This window comes from Lepidochelys kempii, chromosome 8 (genome assembly GCF_965140285.1).
Source record: "Lepidochelys kempii isolate rLepKem1 chromosome 8, rLepKem1.hap1, whole genome shotgun sequence".
NCBI lineage: Eukaryota > Metazoa > Chordata > Testudines > Cheloniidae > Lepidochelys > Lepidochelys kempii.
In genome coordinates this window covers 38007644-38033149 of record NC_136387.1, presented here as the reverse complement: position 1 = coordinate 38033149, position 25506 = coordinate 38007644, and the positions used below count along the sequence as shown (strand labels likewise).

At 43.7% G+C, this 25506-nt stretch overlaps 1 protein-coding gene across 10 annotated transcripts in view; it reads right to left on the bottom strand.

The window, feature by feature from the left end:
- LOC140915797 (protocadherin alpha-C2) overlaps positions 1-25506 on the bottom strand; it is a 362081-nt gene that overhangs the window by 67013 nt on the left and 269562 nt on the right. For all 10 annotated transcript variants that reach the window (XM_073356102.2, XM_073356097.2, XM_073356103.2 and 7 more), the window contains exons 2-3: positions 15261-15319; positions 12985-13073 (exon numbers count right to left, since the gene is read on the bottom strand). In XM_073356102.2, coding sequence (XP_073212203.1) covers positions 12985-13073; positions 15261-15319 — 148 coding nt within the window. The remainder of the gene's footprint in view (positions 1-12984; positions 13074-15260; positions 15320-25506) is intronic.

The window sequence follows — 25506 nt, the reverse complement described above, 5'->3', positions numbered from 1 at the left end:
AGCAATTATTAAAGCAAGTGAACTGCAACATTCAGGTACATAACAAGTCTACCTATAGGCTGTCTAATAATTATAATAAGTCTACATGTAGACTTATTAAAATGGGAGTTGGATGCCTAATGAAATGGGAGTTGGATGTCTTCTCTGAAAATCTCACCCATAATACATAGAAAAACCACTGAGATAAAATATTTACCAAATACACAGAGTAGCTCCTTACCTGAGAGGCTGGAAGAGCTCTTTGTCAGGAATATAATATGCTTCATAACTTGTTTTTCAAACAAGGAAACCAATTTTTAAAAACAACCTCTCATTAAATGGCATTAAAACTATGACACAGGTGAAAAAAAGTCAGGAATTTGAAAGTGAATCTGATTGTGTATTCTTAACTTAGACCACTGGGCCTTTTGTTCACCTCAGAGTGAGTTCAGGACAGAGCATAAGCCTTAAATTTGGATTTCATCACTTTGTGTAAGAACCTGTGAAAGGAACAAAAAACAATGGGCCAAATTTTGCTCTCAGCTGCATAGGTGAAACTCCTACTGAAGTCAGTGGAAGCTTTATCCATGTAAAGCAGGATTTACCCTGAAAGGTATAGAACTGGTGATATACCATGTAGTGTCTGAGTATAGCTTGGCACTAGGAATTAAGGATTTACTGACTTAACACTTGACTTGTTCATCCTTCTTAGAACATTCCTATGACATCATCTTTTGATGCTCTCATTGATTAACTTTCTGATTCCTTCAGTCTGAAGCATTTTATCTGAGGCTTTTGTGGAGTGCTAAATTAAATGAATAGTTTAGTGACAAACCAATTGGAATTAATCAATTGAGTAAAACAACTGCACTAAGTATGTGTATGTGAGGCGGGATTTGAGGCGGTTTTATACTTATAAGAAGTGGAGAGCTGCAGCTGCTGCATATGTTGATGGAAATAGAGATAATGAGCAGCTAATTTGTGAGTTTATCTGGACACAGGTGTAGCACTGTTCCGATGTAAATGGTATGTCAAGAGCAACTGCATATGTTGTCTCTATCCAGTGTAATTGGCTGAAATTGGTCAAATATCTAATGAAAAGCATATTTTTGTGTCTTAACCGATGAAAAATGGCACAAGTCATGAACATGAACAGTGGAAAGGAGGTAGAACAATTAAAAGAGGAAAATGTGTGTGGGAACCCAAAGCTGTAATTATAAACCATTGTGATAAACAGCTATATTTGAAAGTGTAATGTATTAAAGTTATGTGTTAATTTTACCTTTTCTGCTAACTGACACTTCTATATGCATAACCTATTTGTTACTGAAGGCTAATGAAATCCACATCTTCTCTTTACAAATAGTAGGAAGGAACATTGCTAACAAAGGTCTCATTTATGTTATTTTAGCAGTCATTAAACTCTTAAGGCCAGATAAAAAGGAAACAAAAGATCCTTTCTTGCACAGGAAGAATAGTCATTTGGAAGGATCAAGAAACATGATTCACACAAACCGGATTTCAAAACAGTTTGAACTACCTTTGACTTTTTAAGAGGCTGGTTTTCTCAAAGAGCAGAAAGACTTCCTGGGGCGGGAGATACACGTTCTTACTACCTCTTTACTCATTTGCCTGATCCTGCCCAAACTGTGACTCTGGCTGTGGTAGGAAGAGCAGGAGCTACTTGCCCAGTATGCCCCATTACAAGCAAGTGGGCAGGGAGGGGGCAGAGAGAGGGAATGGGGAGTAATAAGTGTCCTGATTTTACCTCCTCTCCCCAACTTAATCCTAAACCAAAGTAGCTACCCAGGCACTGTCATAAATATAAAGGGAAGGGTAAACCCCTTTGAAATCCCTCCTGGCCAGGGGAAAGCTCCTCTCACCTGTAAAGGGTTAAGAAGCTAAAGGTAACCTCGCTGGCACCTGACCAAAATGACCAATGAGGAGACAAGATACTTTCAAAAGCTGGGAGGAGGGAGAGAAACAAAGGGTCTGTGTCTGTCTGTATGCTGGTTTCTGCCAGGGATAGACCAGGAATGGAGCCTTAGAACTTTTAGTAAGTAATCTAGCTAGGTATGTGTTAGATTATGATTTCTTTAAATGGCTGAGAAAAGAATCGTGCTGAATAGAATAACTATTTCTGTCTGTTTCAGAGTAACAGCCGTGTTAGTCTGTATTCGCAAAAAGAAAAGGAGTACTTGTGGCACCTTAGAGACTAACCAATTTATTAGAGCATAAGCTTTCGTGAGCTACAGCTCACTTCATCAGATGCATATCGTGGAAACTGCAGCAGACTTTATATATACAGAGAGAATATGAACCAATACCTCCTCCCACCCCACTGTCCTGCTGGTAATAGCTTATCTAAAGTGATCATCAGGTGGGCCATTTCCAGCACAAATCCAGGTTTTCTCACCCTCCACCCCCCCACACAAATTCACTCTCCTGCTGGTGATAGCCCATCCAAAGTGACAACTCTTTACACAATGTGCATGACAATCAAGTTGGGCTATTTCCTGCACAAATCCAGGTTTTCTCACATACCCCCCACCCCCATACACACACAAACTCACTCTCCTGCTGGTAATAGCTCATCCAAACTGACCACTCTTCAAGTTTAAATCCAAGTTAAACCAGAACATCGGGGGGGTGGGGTAGGAAAAAACAAGAGGAAACAGGCTACCCTGCATAATGATTTAGCCACTCCAAGTCTCTATTTAAGCCTAAATTAATAGTATCCAATTTGCAAATGAATTCCAATTCAGCAGTTTCTCGCTGGAGTCTGGATTTGAAGTTTTTTTGTTTTAAGATAGCGACCTTCATGTCTGTGATTGTGTGACCAGAGAGATTGAAGTGTTCTCCGACTGGTTTATGAATGTTATAATTCTTGACATCTGATTTGTGTCCATTTATTCTTTTACGTAGAGACTGTCCAGTTTGACCAATGTACATGGCGGAGGGGCATTGCTGGCACATGATGGCATATATCACATTGGTGGATGTGCAGGTGAACGAGCCTCTGATAGTGTGGCTGATGTTGTTAGGCCCTGTGATGGTGTCCCCTGAATAGATATGTGGGCACAATTGGCAACGGGCTTTGTTGCAAGGATAAGTTCCTGGGTTAGTGGTTCTGTTGTGTGGTATGTGGTTGTTGGTGAGTATTTGCTTCAGGTTGCGGGGCTGTCTGTAGGCAAGGACTGGCCTGTCTCCCAAGATTTGTGAGAGTGTTGGGTCATCCTTTAGGATAGGTTGTAGATCCTTAATAATGCGTTGGAGGGGTTTTAGTTGGGGGCTGAAGGTGACAGCTAGTGGCGTTCTGTTATTTTCTTTGTTAGGCCTGTCCTGTAGTAGGTAACTTCTGGGAACTCTTCTGGCTCTATCAATCTGTTTCCTCAGACAGAGACAAACACCTACAAGATCTCTGTCAAGCTTTCTTACAACTACAATACCCACCTGCAGAAGTAAAGAAACAGATTGATAGAGCCAGAAGAGTTCCCAGAAGTTACCTACTACAGGACAGGCCTAATAAAGAAAATAACAGAACGCCACTAGCCGTCACCTTCAGCCCACAACTAAAACCCCTCCAACGCATTATTAAGGATCTACAACCTATCCTAAAGGATGACCCAACACTCTCACAAATCTTGGGAGACAGGCCAGTCCTTGCCTACAGACAGCCCCGCAACCTGAAGCAAATACTCACCAACAACCACATACCACACAACAGAACCACTAACCCAGGAACTTATCCTTGCAACAAAGCCCGTTGCCAATTGTGCCCACATATCTATTCAGGGGACACCATCACAGGGCCTAATAACATCAGCCACGCTATCAGAGGCTCGTTCACCTGCACATCCACCAATGTGATATATGCCATCATGTGCCAACAATGCCCCTCTGCCATGTACATTGGTCAAACTGGACAGTCTCTACGTAAAAGAATAAATGGACACAAATCAGATGTCAAGAATTATAACATTCATAAACCAGTCGGAGAACACTTCAATCTCTCTGGTCACGCAATCACAGACATGAAGGTCGCTATCTTAAAACAAAAAAACTTCAAATCCAGACTCCAGCGAGAAACTGCTGAATTGGAATTCATTTGCAAATTGGATACTATTAATTTAGGCTTAAATAGAGACTTGGAGTGGCTAAGTCATTATGCAGGGTAGCCTGTTTCCTCTTGTTTTTTCCTACCCCACCCCCCCGATGTTCTGGTTTAACTTGGATTTAAACTTGAAGAGTGGTCAGTTTGGATGAGCTATTACCAGCAGGAGAGTGAGTTTGTGTGTGTATGGGGGTGGGGGGTATGTGAGAAAACCTGGATTTGTGCAGGAAATAGCCCAACTTGATTGTCATGCACATTGTGTAAAGAGTTGTCACTTTGGATGGGCTATCACCAGCAGGAGAGTGAATTTGTGTGGGGGGGTGGAGGGTGAGAAAACCTGGATTTGTGCTGGAAATGGCCCACCTGATGATCACTTTAGATAAGCTATTACCAGCAGGACAGTGGGGTGGGGGGAGGTATTGGTTCATATTCTCTCTGTATATATAAAGTCTGCTGCATTTTCCACGATATGCATCTGATGAAGTGAGCTGTAGCTCACGAAAGCTTATGCTCTAATAAATTGGTTAGTCTCTAAGGTGCCACAAGTACTCCTTTTCTTATTTCTGTCTGTGTATCTTTTTTGTAACTTAAGGTTTTGCCTAGAGGGGTTCTCTATGTTTTTGAATCTAATTACCCTGTAAGATATCTACCATCCTGATTTTACAGGGGGGATTTCTTTATTTCTATTTACTTCTATTTTTTATTAAAAGTCTTCTTGTAAAACACTGAATGCTTTTTCATTGTTCTCAGATCCAAGGGTTTGGGTCTGTGGTCACCTATGCAAATTGGTGAGGCTTTTTATCCAACATTTCCCAGGAAAGGGGGGGTGCAAGTGTTGGGAGGATTGTTCATTGTTCTTAAGATCCAAGGGTCTGGGTCTGTAGTCACCTAGGCAAATTGGTGAGGCTTTTTACCAAACCTTGTCCAGGAAGTGGGGTGCAAGGTTTTGGGAAGTATTTTGGGGGGAAGGACGCGTCCAAACAGCTCTTCCCCAGTAACCAGTATTAGTTTGGTGGTGGTAGCGGCCAGTCCAAGGATAACGGGTGTAATATTTTGTACCTTGGGGAAGTTTTGACCTAAGCTGGTAAAGATAAGCTTAGGAGGCTTTTCATGCAGGTCCCCACATCTGTACCCTAGAGTTCAGAGTGGGGGAGGAACCCTGACATGGTGGCATAGTGGTGGGATTAACCTGAAATCATTTTGAGATCCAGTTGAGATTTTTTGAACTAGACATACAGATTTTAAAAAGGAATTTTTAGGAAGTCCAGAAAGCAGCTTTGAAACTGAAAGCAGCTTGGTTTCTCTCTGCTTTGTGGCCAAGCAGAGACAAAAGGGGATTATCTTGTGAATTGCAGGTTTTCTTTGCCTGGAGGCAGGGTACTTAACTCCTGCAGGGAAATTCACAGTCTTCCAACCCAGAGGTTTTTTTTTCTTTTCTTCCTAAAAGTAAATAGGGGGGGTGTGTTCTACCCATTTGCTTTTTCTTTGGGCTGGGTAAGCAGGTTTCCAAGTAGTTGGAGGTTTTTTGCTTTAATTTGGGCCCAGAGCAGAGACAAGGGAATTGTCTTTTTCTGTAGGCTGACAGTCACTATCAGAGAATAGGTATTCTATTCCAGCACAGCAAAATTTTACAGCCACGTTTTGTTTGTTTATTTCTAAACCTCGGGTGTAAAGTTAGTTAAAAACGGAGAGGTTAGAATGACCAAATCCTCAGCTCGACTACAGCTGGAATTAGCCAAATTTCAGGCTGAGGAAAAACAAAGGGAACATGAAAGACAGATAGAACTCATGCGGCTGGAGAAGGAGGTACAGGAGGCTGCCCACAAGAGGGAAATGGAGGCAAGGAAGCATGTGGAGGAGGAGAAGGAAAAAGAGAGGAAGCATGTGGAGGAGGAGAAGGAAAAAGAGAGGAAGCATGTGGAGGAGGTGGAGAAGATAAAGGCCCAGCAGAATATACCAACAAACCCTAGCAATCCTTCTCCAGGTACCACTTCCCATCCCAGAAAGTTCCCCACCTACAAGGCAGGTGATGATACTGAGGCCTTCTTAGAAAACTTCGAAAGGGCCTGCCTTGGTACAGCATCTCTACCGACCAATACATGGTAGAGCTGAGGCCGCAGCTCAGTGGACCCTTAGCTGAGGTGGCAGCTGAAATGCCTAAAGAACACATGAACAAGTATGAACTGTTTAAATCCAAGGCGAGAGTCAGAATGGGGATAACACCCGAGCAGTCTCGTCGGAGGTTCAGAGCCCTAAGGTGGAAACCAAACATGTCATTTACCCGACATTCCTACCACATTGTGAAACATTGGGATGCCTGGATATCAGGAGCAAGTGTTGACTCTCCAGTAAATTTGCCCTTCCTAATGCAAATGGAACAATTCTTAGAGGGTGTTCCTGAGGAAATAGAAAGATACATCCTAGATGGGAAAACCAAAACTGTAATTGAGGCAGGAGAGATTGGAGCCAGATGGGTGGAGGTGGCAGAGAAGAAAAAAACTGGTCGCAGTTGGAGCGGAGACCAGAAGGGACCACCCCAGACCACACCCTATTACCGGGGGCCGCCCAAAGCCCCACCTACCTCCCAAAGAACCCTCCAGACCCCTTATCGTCCCACCACCCCGTTCTCCAGCAACCCACCTCGCCCCAGTGACCCGTCAGCTGGACGATGTTTTAAATGTAACAAGCTGGGGCATGTAAAGGCCAACTGCCCCAAGAACCCCAACAGATTACAGTTCATTGCACCGGAATCACACCAGAGGTCCACAGGCCCAGATACCTCCCAGATACCCTTGGAGCGGAGGGAAACTGTGAGTGTGGGCGGGAAGAAGGTCACCACGTGGAGGGACACCGGAGCACAAGTGTCAGCTATCCATGCTTCCTTAGTGGACCCCAATTTAATCAACCCAGAGATCCAAGTGACGATTCAACCCTTCAAGTCCAACTCTTTCAATTTGCCTACAGCCAAGTTGCCTGTCCAGTACAAGGGCTGGTCAGGAATGTGGACTTTTGCAGTCTATGATGATTATCCCATCCCCATGCTGTTGGGGGAAGACTTGGCCAAGCATGTGAAGCAGGCCAAGAGGGTGGGAACGGTCACCCGCAGCCAGGCTAAACAAGCCGTGAGGCCTAGCTCTGTTCCGGAAACTTCTATCAGGACCTGGTCAGAGGTGATGGACCCGGACCCCAGGCCAATGTCTGCAACAGCAGTAGTGGATCCAGTCCCAGAGACCCAGATGGAACCAGTCCCAGAACCGGAACTAGCCAAACAACCAACACCAGACCCCGTGTCAGCACTGAATCCAGTACTTGCAACCTCAACACCAGAGGGCCCCACCGAACCTGAACTGGCAACAGCCGATAATGCTACACAAGAGGCTCAGCCGGAGCCTGAATCCCAACATAGTGCACCAGCGGAGAGCGGTTCACAGTCAACAGAAACAGCTCCATCCCTTATATCGCTTCCAGAGGGACCAAGCCTAGGTCCCCAATCCAATGAGGGACTGATGTCTCCAGCATCAAGGGAACAGTTCCAGACCGAACAGGAAGCAGATGAAAGCCTCCAGAGAGCTTGGACGGCAGCACGGAGCAACCCACCGCCTCTCAGCTCTTCTAATCGATCCAGGTTTGTTGTAGAAAGAGGACTTTTATACAAGGAAACTCTTTCTGGTGGACACCAGGAAGACTGGCATCCTCAGAGACAGTTGGTAGTTCCAACTAAATACCGGGCCAAGCTCTTGAGCTTAGCCCATGATCACCCTAGTGGCCATGCTGGGGTGAACAGGACCAAAGACCGTTTGGGGGGGTCATTCCACTGGGAGGGAATGGGCAAGGATGTTTCTACCTATGTCCAGTCTTGTGAGGTGTGCCAAAGAATGGGAAAACCCCAAGACCAGGTCAAAGCCCCTCTCCAGCCACTCCCCATCATTGAAGTTCCATTTTAGCGAGTAGCTGTGGATATTCTGGGTCCTTTTCCGAAAAAGACACCCAGAGGAAAGCAGTACATACTGACTTTCATGGATTTTGCCACCCGATGGCCGGAAGCAGTAGCTCTAAGCAACACCAGGGCTAAAAGTGTGTGCCAGGCACTAGCAGACATTTTTGCCAGGGTAGGTTGGCCCTCCGACATCCTCACAGATGCAGGGACTAATTTCCTGGCAGGAACTATGAAAAACCTTTGGGAAGCTCATGGGGTAAATCACTTGGTTGCCACTCCTCCACCATGCCATTTGTTTGATGATGGTAAGAAGTTTAATGGAACTTTGGGGGCCATGATACGTAAATTCGTAAATGAGCACTCCAATGATTGGGACCTAGTGTTGCAGCAGTTGCTCTATGCCTACAGAGCTGTACCACATCCCAGTTTAGGGTTTTCCCCATTTGAACTTGTATATGGCCGTGAGGTTAAGGGGCCATTGCAGTTGGTGAAGCAGCAATGGGAGGGATTTACACCTTCTCCAGGAACTAATATTCTGGACTTTGTAACCAACCTACAAAACACCCTCTGAACCTCTTTAGCCCTTGCTAAAGAAAATTTACAGGATGCTCAAAAAGAGCAAAAAGCCTGGTATGATAAACATGCCAGAGAGTGTTCCTTCAAAGTAGGGGACCAGGTCATGGTCTTAAAGGCGCTCCAGGCCCATAAAATGGAAGCATCGTGGGAAGGGCCATTCATGGTCCAGGAGCGCCTGGGAGCTGTTAATTATCTCATAGCATTCCCCACCTCCAACCGAAAGCCTAAGGTGTACCATATTAATTCTCTAAAGCCCTTTTATTCCAGAGAATTAAAGGTTTGTCAGTTTACAGCCCAGGGAGGAGACGACGCTGAGTGGCCTGAAGGTGTCTACTATGAAGGGAAATGTGCTGGTGGTGTGGAAGAGGTGAACCTCTCCATGACCCTTGGGCGTATGCAGCGACAGCAGATCCAGGAGCTGTGCACTAGCTACGCGCCAACGTTCTCAGCCACCCCAGGACTGACTGAACGGGCATACCATTCCATTGACACAGGTAATGCTCACCCAATTAGGGTCCATCCTTACCGGGTGTCTCCTCAAGCTAAAACTGCTATAGAACGGGAGATCCAGGATATGTTACAGATGGGTGTAATCTGCCCCTCTGAAAGTGCATGGGCATCTCCAGTGGTTCTAGTTCCCAAACCAGATGGGGAAATACGTTTTTGCGTGGACTACCGTAAGCTAAATGCAGTAACTCGCCCAGACAACTATCCAATGCCACGCACAGATGAACTATTAGAGAAACTGGGACGGGCCCAGTTCATCTCTACCTTGGACTTAACCAACGGGTACTGGCAGGTACCGCTAGATGAATCTGCCAAGGAAAGGTCAGCCTTCATCACACATCTCGGGCTGTATGAATTTAATGTACTCCCTTTCGGGCTGCGAAATGCACCCGCCACTTTCCAAAGACTTGTAGATGGTCTCCTAGCGGGATTAGGAGAATATGCAGTCGCCTACCTTGACGACGTGGCCATATTTTCGGATTCCTGGGCAGACCACCTGGAACATCTACAAAAAGTCCTTGAGCGCATCAGGGAGGCAGGACTAACTGTTAAGGCTAAGAAGTGTCAAATAGGCCTAAACAGAGTGACTTACCTTGGACACCAGGTGGGTCAAGGAACTATCAGCCCCCTACAGGCCAAAGTGGATGCTATCCAAAAGTGGCCTGTCCCAAAGTCAAAGAAACAGGTTCAATCCTTCTTAGGCTTGGCCAGTTATTACAGGCGATTTGTACCACACTACAGCCAAATCGCTGCCCCACTGACAGACCTAACCAAAAAGAAACAGCCAAATGCTGTTCAGTGGACCGGAAAGTGTCAGAAGGCCTTTAACAAGCTTAAAGCGACACTCATGTCTGACCCTGTACTAAGGGCCCCAGACTTTGACAAACCGTTCCTAGTAACCACAGATGCGTCCGAGCGTGGTGTGGGAGCAGTTTTAATGCAGAAAGGACCTGATCAAGAATTCCACCCTGTAGTGTTTCTCAGCAAAAAACTGTCTGAGAGGGAAAGCAACTGGTCAGTCACTGAAAAAGAATGTTATGCCATTGTCTACGCTCTGGAAAAGCTACGCCCATATGTTTGGGGACGGCGTTTCCACCTGCAAACCGACCATGCTGCACTAAAGTGGCTTCACACCGTCAAAGAAACTAACAAAAAACTTCTTCGGTGGAGTTTAGCTCTCCAAGATTTTGATTTCGACATCCAACACATCTCAGGAGCTTCTAACAAAGTGGCTGATGCACTCTCCCGTGAAAGTTTCCCAGAATCAACTGGTTAAAATCGTCCTTGAGATGTGGAAAATATTGTTAGTCTTTATGTACTTGGTAGTATATTTAGAGATGCATGTGTCTTATTAACTCTGTTTTTCCTAGAGCTCCAGGAAGAAATCCCAGCCAGTGTTTCACCCTAACTGAGATTTGGGGGGCGTGTCATAAATATAAAGGGAAGGGTAAACCCCTTTGAAATCCCTCCTGGCCAGGGGAAAGCTCCTCTCACCTGTAAAGGGTTAAGAAGCTAAAGGTAACCTCGCTGGCACCTGACCAAAATGACCAATGAGGAGACAAGATACTTTCAAAAGCTGGGAGGAGGGAGAGAAACAAAGGGTCTGTGTCTGTCTGTATGCTGGTTTCTGCCAGGGATAGACCAGGAATGGAGCCTTAGAACTTTTAGTAAGTAATCTAGCTAGGTATGTGTTAGATTATGATTTCTTTAAATGGCTGAGAAAAGAATTGTGCTGAATAGAATAACTATTTCTGTCTGTGTATCTTTTTTGTAACTTAAGGTTTTGCCTAGAGGGGTTCTCTATGTTTTTGAATCTAATTACCCTGTAAGATATCTACCATCCTGATTTTACAGGGGGGATTTCTTTATTTCTATTTACTTCTATTTTTTATTAAAAGTCTTCTTGTAAAAAACTGAATGCTTTTTCATTGTTCTCAGATCCAAGGGTTTGGGTCTGTGGTCACCTATGCAAATTGGTGAGGCTTTTTATCCAACATTTCCCAGGAAAGGGGGGGTGCAAGTGTTGGGAGGATTGTTCATTGTTCTTAAGATCCAAGGGTCTGGGTCTGTAGTCACCTAGGCAAATTGGTGAGGCTTTTTACCAAACCTTGTCCAGGAAGTGGGGTGCAAGGTTTTGGGAAGTATTTTGGGGGGAAGGACGCGTCCAAACAGCTCTTCCCCAGTAACCAGTATTAGTTTGGTGGTGGTAGCGGCCAGTCCAAGGATAATGGGTATAATATTTTGTACCTTGGGGAAGTTTTGACCTAAGCTGGTAAAGATAAGCTTAGGAGGCTTTTCATGCAGGTCCCCACATCTGTACCCTAGAGTTCAGAGTGGGGGAGGAACCTTGACAGGCACAAAGGGTACTTCCTCACAAAATGGAGTGAAGTTACTCCATCCTTGAAGCTGGGAATGAATTCGGACTCTGAGACAATTCCCCTTGTGGTCTACTCCTGGAGCACGCAGCTATGGTCTGTCCCTTATCCAGGTCAGATCATAAAATTATAATCTAGGCCACAGGAATTAATTTAATTTTTTCCCTGAAAGGTCCTCCTGCCCCTGCTAGAGCCCTAAGGATCCTCCCATATTTAATCAGTCAGCAGGTTAAAAGGTTGTTCTGCAAATTATTTCCAGTTTCATTGTTTGCCATCTGGATGAGCCATGTGCATTTTTATTCTCAAATACAACTTTTAGCTTAATTGTTCAGTAAAATATTTGTAACACAGCAATGCAATCTTGTGCATATTTAATCAACTGAACCATAAAAAGAAATCGTAGCAATGTTTAATGTACACATAATATTTCTATTTCTATCTCTCTGCTTCTCCACCCGCAAAGAAATATGAAAGCTATCCAATTATTTTTGAAAGAGCTTTAGCTTCCACACCACGTTATAACATTTTTCCTTAATACAGTGCTTGATGTCTGAACTTCTGAGCAGCACCAAATACCATTCCTAACACTTTGTAGGCATTTTAAACGATGAAATTCTTTTTATCCCAAAATGTAATGTGAGAATACATCTATTGCTTTCACTGCAAAAGAACTGAGTGAATTTGCTTATCTCCAGTAATCGAGACCCTTTGCTGATTCTTACTGAATTTTGATTTACTGAGTCAGCAAGTAAATAATGAAAAAAAATTAAGAATACTTCATCATAAAAGGTGTTTTGGTCATTTATTTTCACAAGTGAATAGCAGTTTAGTTAAATGTTTTATGATAACCCTCCATAGCGTACTATTAAATGTACTGTAGTTTAGTTTATAAAAGGAGTGAACACTTAGTAATAAGAAACCTTACTACCTGACAGCAGAATGAGACCTGTGAGTATTTAAAAACAATTACTGAGTTTGCAAAATAGTGAAGTAAGAATTGGTGAGGTTCTGTATTACTTACTCCATCCCCAATTGAGCGGCTCTTTTTGCAAGGTTGGTAGTTTTGATGACTATTAGAAATGGACAATAAATTAAAACCCTAAACCCAAATACTCAAACTTTGGGGAAATGTGGATCTGGATCCACACCTCACAACTGGGCCTCCTTCTCTAGTAAACCATACCAAATTCCTGGGTCTGACCACCTCAAAACATTGGATAAGTTCAGGTGTGGATCCAAACTTTGAGGCCTGATTCCAGTATGCACTTGCTAGTGAATAAAGCAGAAAAGGTTTCTTTGCTTTATGTATCCCCATCTTATTTATATTCAAGAGAGTGTTTCATAGGGACTTGATTCAGAGACACAAAGTAGAAAGAAAGTTAAGAATGATCCAGTGGGAAGTGTGTTTCAAATAACAATCATTTCTCTCTTTAAAGGAATAGAGCCATCACAGTTCCCAATATCCCATTAACAGATGTCAGTACTTTGATCCTAACCTGGTGTTGCACTGGATACTGTTGGCCACAGCTGTTCAGGTCCTCCCGGCCCTCCTCGTAAGACTCCTGCCTCCTCCATGTGCACAGCACTGAATAAACAAGCATACGGATTAAATTACATAGTTGCCATCTGACCTGTTTTTGTTCAACATTCCCTTTTCTGGTCATTTCTCCAAAGTCACAGTTGTTCTTTGTTGCACCACGGCTAATGCAACATTGCATCATGCTAGCAGATTCTGCTAATGCACTATTAAAGCATCTATCATGTCAATCCTGCAACAACTGCAAAAATTGTCTTTGGTTATTATTTGAATGTTGCAACATAATTCCATGCAGTTCATATCAGACACAAATATTATCTCTAGAGGATGGTTTGTTTTCATGAATGTGATGTGAAATCAGTAACACTGCAAGGAAGTCATGTAGCCCCAGATTCTCAAAGGTACTTAGGTGCCTAACTTCCACTGAAATAGAAAAAAGAAAAGGAGTACTTGTGGCACCTTAGAGACTAACCAATTTATTTGAGCATAAGCTTTCGTGAGCTACAGCTCACTTCATCACGAAAGCTTATGCTCAAATAAATTGGTTAGTCTCTAAGGTGCCACAAGTACTCCTTTTCTTTTTGCGAATACAGACTAACAAAGCTGCTACTCTGAAAACTGAAATAGAAGTTAGAAGAATTTAGAGGCCTAAATACCTCTGAGGACCTGGGCCCTAATCCATATCATGTTTGTAATGTCTTAGCAGTGAAGTAAATAGTGAAAGTCAGTTCTGGGCTTCTTTCAGCATGCGATTATCAGTCACTCTTCTACAGCAAATATTCCAATGCAATTTATAGTATCTGATGCTGATTACCATATGCTTTTGGCAAGCAATTTTGAAGGGAGAAATTAGGTGTCACAAACTACAGAAACCACACAATATTAAGTTTTATACAGTGTCAAATGATGAACAGTCTGCCATGAGACCAGTAAATTTAATTGTTGAACATTGTCTAGCTCTGAACTCATAAGGAGATGATGGGTGGGGGGGAGGGGCGCGGAATAGATGCCTGATATCTTAAAATGAAAAAAGTAGATATCTGTTTTTTTAAAATGAGCTCACCCTTTTCACTTACCATGCAAGTTACTTCAGGCAAAATCCTGAAGTAGCCCCTGTTCCACCTGTATGCAGGCAAGGCTACCACTGATTTCAAGAAGTGTTCTGTTTCAGTTTGGACCGAAAAAAGTTTCTAAAACTTGGTCAATTTATTTCTCAGTGTTAATGGGCAAGATTTTTAGAACTGGGAGCTCAATACTGCAAGACTGTAATTCGTCTTGACACCTTCCAAATGATTTTGATCTGTATGATATTTAAATTTGATTTAACTAAGGAAAATCAAAATTCATATTGATTAGAAAAGGTATTTTTTAGTTAAAAGGGCATTTCAAATATTTTATGTACAGTTATTTTACTTTGTATTTGCTGTAATAGTCTCCAGAGAAACATGAAAATACATTTTAATTCCCTCAAATCTATGTTTCTTTGTATTCAGCAAATGATTTCCCCTCTGAGTTTCTAGTGTCACTTGAAATTACCATGGCCTTTTTATTTATTTCTAAATTTGTTATCTGGTCTTATTGATAAAGTCAGAATAGATCTGAGAATAAGACTGGTTAGTTAATTTGCTAAGACACAGAGACCAAAGATATTATTTTGGGATCTAAGGCTGAGATTTCTAAAGGAGTCTAAGGTGGGCACCTAACTCATGAAGGTTTCCTTGGAAATCTCAACCTGATATGCTTGTCAATGCCATTTTAACTTTGTTAAACACCTTGAATGTACCACCTGGTTAATAAACTGCCTGCAGCAGTGGTACACTTTTATGGTAATGAGAGGTAGTGAGATAGAAAACTATTCATGCTGCATACAATCTATTTAAATTTATCAGAGTGGATGATAACAGGAAGCTTTAATGTGAATGAAGAGTGTATAATCAGTTAAATAATTCAATAATTGTAGCAATCAGGCATTCATAGTAAATGTATAAAGAAGCATGAGGTAAAAACCATGAATGCATAGACCAAACTCTAATATAGTAATGAACAGCATAAAAGACAATTACAGTGAATCGGTAGAGCTGGTAGATATAATGCCTCAGAAGCAAAACTTGGGTGCTTCCCTCACAGCATGCAGATCTACTAGCGTATGTCACCAGATGTACCAGATTGAAAGACAGTCTCCTTCACAAAGGGAGAAAGATATAAGCCCTTAAGAAGGGGAAGCACAGTACATACCTTTGTATTCCTGCTCTTAGGGATGCAGAATAACGCCAATCAGGATTGGGTTGTTTTGGCTGCAGAAACAAAGAGAACAAAATCTGTATTAATTTGTATTAAAACATATTTTAAAATCTAGGCAGCTGAATACAGGCTCTTCTCCAGAGTTTCTAAACATTTTCACATCTATTGTCAAATGGCTCCATAGAACTACTTACATTTTTTATGCATTCAGAGCTGCCAAATCTCCCAGTAAATCTAAAGACACTTTTGTCTGAGTGCACTTAGGTCACTGAATATGGAGTTAAATGTTTATATACCAAGACTTTGGATTGTGAGGGTTAATGTGGGGAAGGAGGTTATTTTTGTAAATTGGGGGGCTATTATTTTGCCCATGTTCAGAAAAATCCTGGCCATAGGAGAAGATGATTATTGCTGGAAAAGAAAAGAAATAATTTGCTGGTTTCCCCGATAAAACTAGGCCACTTATGCTCTTACCCTGGAATGTATCCATCTGTACATATACAAAATGCAGCCCCCCTGTGAAGAATACATTGGGGCCAGTTTGCTTGCTGTGAGTTTTCTGCTGGGGTTAGTGGACTGCAGAGGACTGCACTAGATTGTATCAGACTCGCAGGCTGCAGCAGGTTTTTACTGAAGGCAGACATGTTCTTTCATAAGACCAAGAGCTGCTACATTTTCCACACTGATAAAAAGGCATAAAAACATGAAGGAAAAAATAGAGAGCAATACCCTTCAACCAGTACATCTCAGCACACGCTGACCTGCTACAGCATGACTTGCTATGTAAGGGTTGCCTGAGAAATTCCTGATTGATTACAAGTTGCTCCAGAAAATGTTAACACCACTTTTCTTACAGTGCACTGCATACAATAGCAACATTCATAATAATTTAAAATTATAGGCAACATTTTCAAATGAGGGTGCCTAAATCAGGCACCTAAATATTTAAGCAGCTAAGCAGCTTAATTTTCAGAGGTGCTGAGCATTGATTTCAATTGTAGCTGCAGGTGCTCAGCACATTTAAATATTGTGACACTTTTTTGATGGCCAATTGTGCATGTAGGTGTCTAATGTTAGGCATCCAAGTTCGAAAATGTTAGAGTATAGACATAATGAATTACATTCATACTTGATGTGTCTTGTACAGTGGCCAATACCCAAATAATACATGCTAGTAATGGTGTAATTCTACTGAAGTCACTGGAGGTAGACTAGAAGTGAATTTGGTCCCATTACTTTTAAAAATTTGTTGAATACCCTAAATTATTTAAAGGCAGCTTTGTCCTTGCCCTTGGGATTCACAGTGTGCTCTTCTCTAGACCAATAAGTTTTACACAAATAAAGATATAGCAATAATGATATGCGCCATCTTTCTATCTGGCTATCTCAATAGTTATAAGGCCCCCGTCACTATCTGAGTTTGAGGAGCTATTTGGTACTCTGCATTGTAGCATTCTTCACAGCCTGATATACACAAAAGAGAAATTCCACCCATTGCAACAAAATATTAAACATCTGTGCTAGTAACTACCTTCACGTTTAAACCCAGTCTCTGTGCCCAGTTTCTGCTGGGCTTAGTTGTGAAAAAGACAATTATGGCTCCAAGATTCTCTGACTGTACTTGTAATGAAGTAAAAATCTTAAATGAATCCACATGTTCCATAGAATCTCTATGGATAGTAATTCCACGCTATAATAAGAATATAACAGTAGGGATCTATTATCGACCACCTGACCAGGACAGTGATAGTGATGATGAAATGCTAAGGGAGATTAGAGAGGCTATCAAAATAAAGAACTCAATAATAGTGGGGGATTTCAATTATCCCCATATTGACTGGGTACATGTCACCTTAGGACAAAATGCAGAGACAAAATTTCTCGATACTTTGAATGACTGCTTCTTGGAGCAGCTGGTACAGGAACCCACAAGGGGAGAGGCAATTCTCAATCTAGTCCTGAGTAGAATACAGGATCTGGTCCAAGAGGTAACTATAACAGGACCGCTTGGAAATAGTGACCATAATATAATAACATTTAACATTCCTGTGGTGGAAAGAACACCTCAACAGCTCAACACCGTGGCATTTAATTTCAGAAAGGGGAACTATATAAAAATGAGGAGGTTAGTTAAACAGAAATTAAAAGGTACAGTGACTAGAGTGAAATCCCTGCAAGCTGCATAGACACTTTTCAAAGACACCATAACAGAGGTCCAACTTACATGTATACCTCAAATTAAAAAACACAGTAAAAGAACTAAAAAAGAGCCACCATGGATTAACAACCATGTAAAAGAAGCAGTGAGAGATAAAAAGGCATCTTTTAAAAAGTGGAAGTCAAATCCTAGTGAGGGAAATTGAAAGGAGCATAAACACTGCCAAATTAAGTGTAAAAATGCAATAAGAAAAGCCAAAAAGGAGTTTGAAGAATAGCTGGCCAAAAACTCAAAAGATAATAACAAAATGTTTTTTAAGTACATCAGAAGCAGGAAGCCTGCTAAACAACCAGTGGGGCCCCTGGACGATCGAGATACAAAAGGAGAACTTAAAGACGACAAAGTCATTGCAGAGAAACTAAATGAGTGCTTTGCTTCAGTCTTCACAGCTGAGGATGTTAGCAAGATTCCCAAACGTGAGCCGTCCTTTGTAGGTGACAAATCTGAGGAATTGTCACAGATTGAAGTCTCACTAGAGGAGGTTTTGGAATTAATTGATAAATTTAACAGTAACAAGTCACCAGGACCAGATGGCATTCATCCAAGAGTTCTGAAAGAACTCAAATGTGAAATTACGGAACTATTAATTATGTTTTGTAACCTGTCCTTTAAATCAGCTTCTGTACCCAATGATTGGAAGACAGCTAATGTAATGCCACTACTTAAAAAGGGTTCTAGAGGTGATCCCCGCAATTACAGACCGGTAAGTCTAACGTTAGTACTGGGCAAATTAGTTGAAACAATAGTAAAGAATAAAATTGTCAGACACATAGAAGAACATAAATTGTTTGGCAAAAGTCAACATGGTTTCTGTAAAGGGAAATCATGTCTTACGCATCTATTAGAGTTCTTTGAAGGGGTCAACAAACACGTGGACAAGGGGGATCCAGTAGACATAGCCCTGGTCTACACTAGGACTTTAGGTCGAATTTAGCAGCGTTAAATTGATGTAAACCTGCATCTGTCCACACGATGAAGCCCTTTATTTCGACTTAAAGGACTCTTAAAATCAATTTCCTTACTCCACCCCTGACAAGTGGATTAGCGCTTAAATCGGCCTTGCCGGGTCGAATTTGGGGTACTGTGGACACAATTTGACAGTATTGGCCTCCGGGAGCTATCCCAGAGTGCTCCATTGTGAGCGCTCTGGACAGCACTCTCAACTCAGATGCACTGGCCAGGTAGACAGGAAAAGAACTGCAAACTTTTGAATCTCATTTCCTGTTTGGCCAGCGTGGCAAGCTGCAGGTGACCATGCAGAGCTCATCAGCAGAGGTGACCATGATGGAGTCCCAGAATCGCAAAAGAGCTCCAGCATGGACTGAACGGGAGGTACGGGATCTGATCGCTGTATGGGGAGAGGAATCCGTGCTATCAGAACTCCGTTCCAGTTTTCGAAATGCCAAAACCTTTGTCAAAATCTCCCAGGGCATGAAGGACAGAGGCCATAACAGGGACCCAAACCAGTGCTGCATGAAACTTAAGGAGCTGAGGCAAGCTTACCAGAAAACCAGAGAGGCGAATGGCTGCTCCGGGTCAGAGCCCCAAACATGCCGCTTCTATGATGAGCTGCATGCCATTTTAGGGGGTTCAGCCACCACTACCCCAGCCGTATTGTTTGACTCCTTCAATGGAGATGGAGGCAACACGGAAGCAGGTTTTGGGGACGAAGAAGATGATGATGATGATGATGAGGTTGTAGATAGCTCACAGCAAGCAAGCGGAGAAACCACTTTTCCCGACAGCCAGGAACTGTTTCTCACCCTGGACCTGGAGCCAGTTCCCCCCGAACCCACCCAAGGCTGCCTCCTGGACCCGGCAGGTGGAGAAGGGACCTCCGGTGAGTGTACCTTTTAAAATACTATACATGGTTTAAAAGCAAGCATGTGAAAGGATTACTTTGCCCTGGCATTCGCGGCTTTCCTGGCTGTACTCCCAAAGCCTTTGCAAAAGGTTTCTGGGGAGGGCAGCCTTATTGCGTCCTTCGTGGTAGGACACTTTACCACTCCAGGCCAGTAACACGTACTCGGGAATCATTGTACAACAAAGCATTGCAGTGTATGTTTGCCGGCGTTCAAACAACATCCGTTCTTTATCTCTCTGTGTTATCCTCAGGAGAGTGAGATATCATTCATGGTCACCTGGTTGAAATAGGGTGCTTTTCTTCAGAGGACACTCAGAGGAGCCCGTTCCTGCTGGGCTGTTTGCCTGTGGCTGAACAGAAATGTTCCCCGCTGTTAGCCACGGGGGGGGGAGGGTTGAGGGGGTAGCCACGCTGTGGGGGGAGGCAAAATGCGACCTTGTAACGAAAGCACATGTGCTATGTATGTAATGTTAACAGCAAGGTTTACCCTGAAAGAGTGTAGCCACTGTTTTATAAAATGTGTCTTTTTAAATACCGCTGTCCCTTTTTTTTTCTCCACCAGCTGCATGTGTCTCAATGATCACAGGATCTTCTCCTTCCCAGAGGCTAGTGAAGATTAGAAAGAAAAAAAAATGCACTCATGATGAAATGTTCTCTGAGCTCATGCTGTCCTCCCACACTAACAGAGCATAGATGAATGTGTGGAGGCAAATAATGTCAGAGTGCAGGAAAGCACAAAATGACCGGGAGGAGAGGTGGCGGGCTGAAGAGAGTAAGTGGTGGGCTGAAGACAGGGCTGAAGCTCAAATGTGGCGGCAGAGTGATGAGAGGAGGCAGGATTCAATGCTGAGGCTGCTGGAGGACCAAACCAGTATGCTCCAGTGTATGGTTGAGCTGCAGCAAAGGCAGCTGGAGCACAGACTGCCACTACAGCCCCTGTGTAACCAACCGCCCTCCTCCCCAAGTTCCATAGCCTCCACACCCAGATGCCCAAGAACGCGGTGGGGGGGCCACCGGCCAACCATCCACTCCGCCACAGAGGATTGCCCCAAAAAAAGAAGGCTGGCATTCAATAAATTTTAAAATTGTAAACTTTTAAAGTGCTGTGTGGCATTTTCCTTCCCCCCTCCACCACCCGTCCTGGGCTACCTTGGTAGTCATCCCCCTATTTGTGTGATGAATGAATAAAGAATGCATGAATGTGAAGCAACAATGACTTTATTGCCTCCGCAAGCAATGATCGAAGGGAGGAGGGGAGGGTGGTTAGCTTACAGGGAAGGAGAGTGAACCAAGGGGCGGGGGGTTTCATCAAGGAGAAACAAAGAGAACTTTCACACCGTAGCCTGGCCAGTCATGAAACTGGTTTTCAAAGCTTCTCTGATGCGTACCGCGCCCTCCTGTGCTCTTCTAACCACCCTGGTGTCTGGCTGCGTGTAACCAGCAGCCAGGCGATTTGCCTCAACCTCCCACCCCGCCATAAACGTCTCCCCCTTACTCTCACAGATATTGTGGAGCACACAGCAAGGAGTAATAACAGTGGGAATATTGGTTTTGCTGAGGTCTAAGCAAGTCAGTAAACTGCACCGGCGCGCCTTTAAACGTCCAAATGCACATTCTACCACCATTCTGCACTTGCTCAGCCGGTAGTTGAACAGCTCCTGACTACTGTCCAGGCTGCCTGTGTCTGGCTTCATGATCCATGACATTAAGGGGTAGGCTGGGTCCCCAAGGATAACTATAGGCATTTCAACATCCCCAACAGTTATTTTCTGGTCTGGGAATAAAGTCCCTTCCTGCAGCTTTTGAAACAGATCAGAGTTTCTGCAGATGCGAGCGTCATGTACCTTTACCGGCCATCACACGTTGATGTTGGTGAAACGTCCCTTGTGATCCACCAGAGCTTGCAGCACTATTGAAAAGTACCCCTTGCGGTTTATGTACTCACCGGCTTGGTGCTCCGGTGCCAAGATAGGGATATGGGTTCCGTCTATGGCCCCACCACAGTTAGGGAATCCCATTGCAGCAAAGCCATCCACTATGACCTGCACATTTCCCAGGGTCACTACCCTTGATATCAGCAGATCTTTGATTGCGTGGGCTACTTGCATCACAGCAGCCCCCACAGTAGATTTGCCCACTCCAAATTGATTCCCAACTGACCGGTAGCTGTCTGGCGTTGCAAGCTTCCACAGAGCTATCACCACTCACTTCTCAACTGTGAGGGCTGCTCTCATCTTGGTATTCATGTGCTTCAGGGCAGGGGAAAGCAAGTCACAAAGTTCCATGAAAGTGCCCTTACGCATGCGAAAGTTTCACAGCCACTGGGAATCGTCCCAGACCTGCAACACTATGCTGTCCCACCAGTCTGTGCTTGTTTCCCGAGCCCAGAATCGGCGTTCCACAGCATGAACCTGCCCCATTAGCACCATGATGCATGCATTGGCAGGGCCCATGCTTTCAGAGAAATCTGTGTCCATGTCCTGATCACTCACGTGACCGCGCTGATGTCGCCTCCTCACCCGGTATCGCTCTGCCAGGTTCTGGTGCTGCATATACTGCTGGATAATGCGTGTGGTGTTTACTGTGCTCCTAATTGCCAAAGTGAGCTGAGCAGCCTCCATGCTTGCCTTGGTATGGCGTCCGCACTGAAAAAAGGCACGGAACAATTGTCTGCTGTTGCTCTGATGGAGGGAGGGGCGACTGATGACACGGCTTACAGGGTTGGCTTCAGGGAGCTAAAATCAACAAAGGGGGTGGCTTTACATCAAGGAGTATTTCAGGCAGGACTTCACGGAGGGTTCCAATAAGAAATGATGCACCTAAGTTATTGTTCTTATTGGAACAAGGAGGTTAGTCTGGCCTCTGATTGATACATGGCTAGATTTACCTCGCTGCACCTTCTCTGTGAGTGACTGCAGTGTGACCTAGAGGAATGAGTCCCCTAGACGGGGGAGCGGGGGAAGCAAATGAGTACAAAACAAATCTGTTCTATTTCTTGTTTTGATCCACTCCATCTATCTTTTACATCTTTGGCTGGCAGCAGACGGTGCAGAAGGACTGCATGCCATCCACATCTCATGGCTGCCCGGCAGAAGATGATGCAATAGGACTGCTAGCAATCCGTATCACCTGCCTGCTCACCATAAGACGGTTCAATAGGACTGACTGCAGGACTAAAGAGAATGACCTGGTCAAGTCACTCCAAATTTAGTCCCTGCGCCCATGTCTGCCCAGGCGCTCCTGGCCAATGTGGCCAGGAGCACCTCGGACATGACGATGACGGCTACCAGTCGTATTGCACCGTCTGCTCCCACAAGGCAATGGGTTGCTGCTACTGTGTAGCAATGCAGTACCACGTCTGCCAGCACCCAGGAGACATAGGGTGACGGTTACCTGAGCGGGCTCCATGCTTGCCGTGGTATGGCGTCTGCACAGGTAACTCAGGAAAAAAGGCGCGAAACGATTGTCTGCCCTTGCTTTCATGGAGGGAGGGAGGGAACGGGGGCCTGACGATATGTACCCAGAACCACCCGCGACAATGTTTTAGCCCCATCAGGCATTGGGATCTCAACCCAGAATTCCAATGGGCAGAGGAGACTGCGGGAACTGTGGGATAGCCACCCACGGTGCAACGCTCCGGAAGTCGACTCTAGCCTCGGTACTGTGGAAGCACTCCGCCAAGTTAATGCACTTAATGCACTTAGAGCATTTTCTGTGGGGACACACACACTCCAATATATAAAACCGATTTCTAAAAAAATGACTTCTATAAATTCGACCTAATTCCGTAGTGTAGACATACCCATAGTGTACTTAGATTTCCAGAAAGCCTTTGACAAGGTCCCTCACCAAAGGCTCTTACATAAATTAAGTTGTCATGGGATAAGAGGGAAGATTCATGGATTGAGAACTGGTTAAAAGACAGGGAACAAAGGGCAGGAATAAATGGTAAATTTTCAGAATGGAGAGGGGTAACTAGTGGTGTTCCCCAAGGGTCAGTCCTAGGACCAATCCTATTCAACTTATTCAGAAATGATCTGGAGAAAGGGGTAAACAGTGAGGTGGCAAAGTTTGCAGACAATAGTAAACTGCTCAAGATAGTTAAGACCAAAGCAGACTGTGAAGAACTTCAAAAAGATCTCACAAAACTAAGTGATTGGGACACAAAATGGCAAATGAAATTTAATGAGGATAAATGTAAAGTAATGCACATTGGAAAAAATAACCCCAGCTATACATACAATATGATGGGGGCTAATTTAGCTACAACTAATCAGGAAAGAGATCTTGGAGTCACCATGGATAGTTCTCTGAAGACGTCCACGCAGTGTGCAGTGGCAGTCAAAAAGGCGAACAGGATGTTAGGAATCGTTTAAAAAGGGATAGAGAATAAGACGAAGAATATCTTATTGCCTTTATATAAATCCATGGTAGGCCCACATCTTGAATACTGCATACAGATGTGGTCTCCTCATCTGAAAAAAGATATACTGGCATTAGAAAAGGTTCAGAGAAGGGCAACTAAAATGATTAGGGGGTTGGAATGGGTCCCATATGAGGAGAGATTAAAGTGACTAGGACTTTTCAGCTTGGAAAAGAAGAGACTAAGGGGGGATATGATAGAGGTATATAAAATCATGAGTGGTTTGGAGAAAGTGAATAAGGAAAAGTTATTTACTTGTTCCCATAATATATGAACTAGGGGCCACCAAATGAAATTAATGGGCAGCAGGCTTAAAACAAATAAAAGAAAGTTCTTCTTCACACAGCGCACAGGCAACCTGTGGAACTCCTTGCCTGAGGAGGTTGTGAAGGCTATGACTATAACAGGGTTTAAAAGAGAACTAGATAAATTCAGGGAGGTTAAGTCCATTAATGGCTATTAGCCAGGATGGGTAAGGAATGGTGTCCCTAGCCTCTGTTTGTCAGAGGTTGGAGATGGATGGCAGGAGAGAGATCACTTGATCATTACCTATTAGGTTCATTCCCTCTGGGGCACCTGGCATAGGCCACTGTCGGCAGACAGGATACTGGGCTGGATGGACCTTTGGTCTGACCCAGTATGGCCATTCTTATGTTCTGGCCCTGGCCCTAGCCCCACTCAACTTTAAAGAAAAACTTTAGGACTGTTCTAAACTTCGTCAGCTGGTAGTGGTCCTCAAGGAACCATCCACCTACTAAGGAGTATCAGAAAACAACACACTCTTATCACAACTTTTCCCCATCCTGACATGCCTCCTACACCACGGACTGCAGGTGAGCAGATACATGAGCTGGCTATCTTGACTTTTCTTCTGTTGTGAAAGAACACCAAGGGAATTCTCAGCTCAGAAGACAGAGCTGATTTCCACTCTTTCTGCACCAGGAATGGAGTGGTTCAAAGAATCTCTGGTCCTTAGAGTGTCTGATCAAAAAGAGAGAGAAGCAGCATGAGGAATAGAATTCTTCCTATAGTCCTGGCCAAAAACCATATTAAGTTATAGTCATGGCTGAAAACTGGGGAATTCTCAAGGAAGCAGAGAAGGAAAGAAAGGCAAAAAAGGAGAGACTGTCTGTCACACTGCTACATTGGTTCACAACACTTGGATGTTTTTCTTCTCACTAATAAGGGCTAGAAACTTAGTTTATTTAAATGAAAGCTTTCATGCTGCAGATTATGAATCTGTCATGGAGACAGGATAAATTCATCAAGTAGGCTGCATCTGAGCCACACGACACCTTTGATTTAAATATAATATAAATTACAACCATGAAGTCAGTGTGGCATTCAAAAGGGTTATTGCTCCACCAGATATGCTTGCTGGAATAGTTTGCAACTGCCATAAGCCCTCTGTTTTTTCATTGTGTAGGTTGAGCAGAGTAGAGGTTGATCTGCCATATATTTGGAGTGCATGGTAGATGACCCATACTGCCAGAGTGTACTGGGACACTGTAGATATATATAATATCCACATAGGTAATCTGGTGTGTATCATAAAGTCTCCAATCTACAGTGGAATGGAGGAGATGTAGTATTTAGCCCTTGTATGGATATTAAAATGCAAAATGTAATCTCTGCCTTTAGTGAGAAGGAATGGCAAAGGGCCAGGTTTCTGGTCCAGATGCAGTAGTTGTTTGGCATTTCACAGGGTTCAGTAACATATCAGAGTAGGGAACAG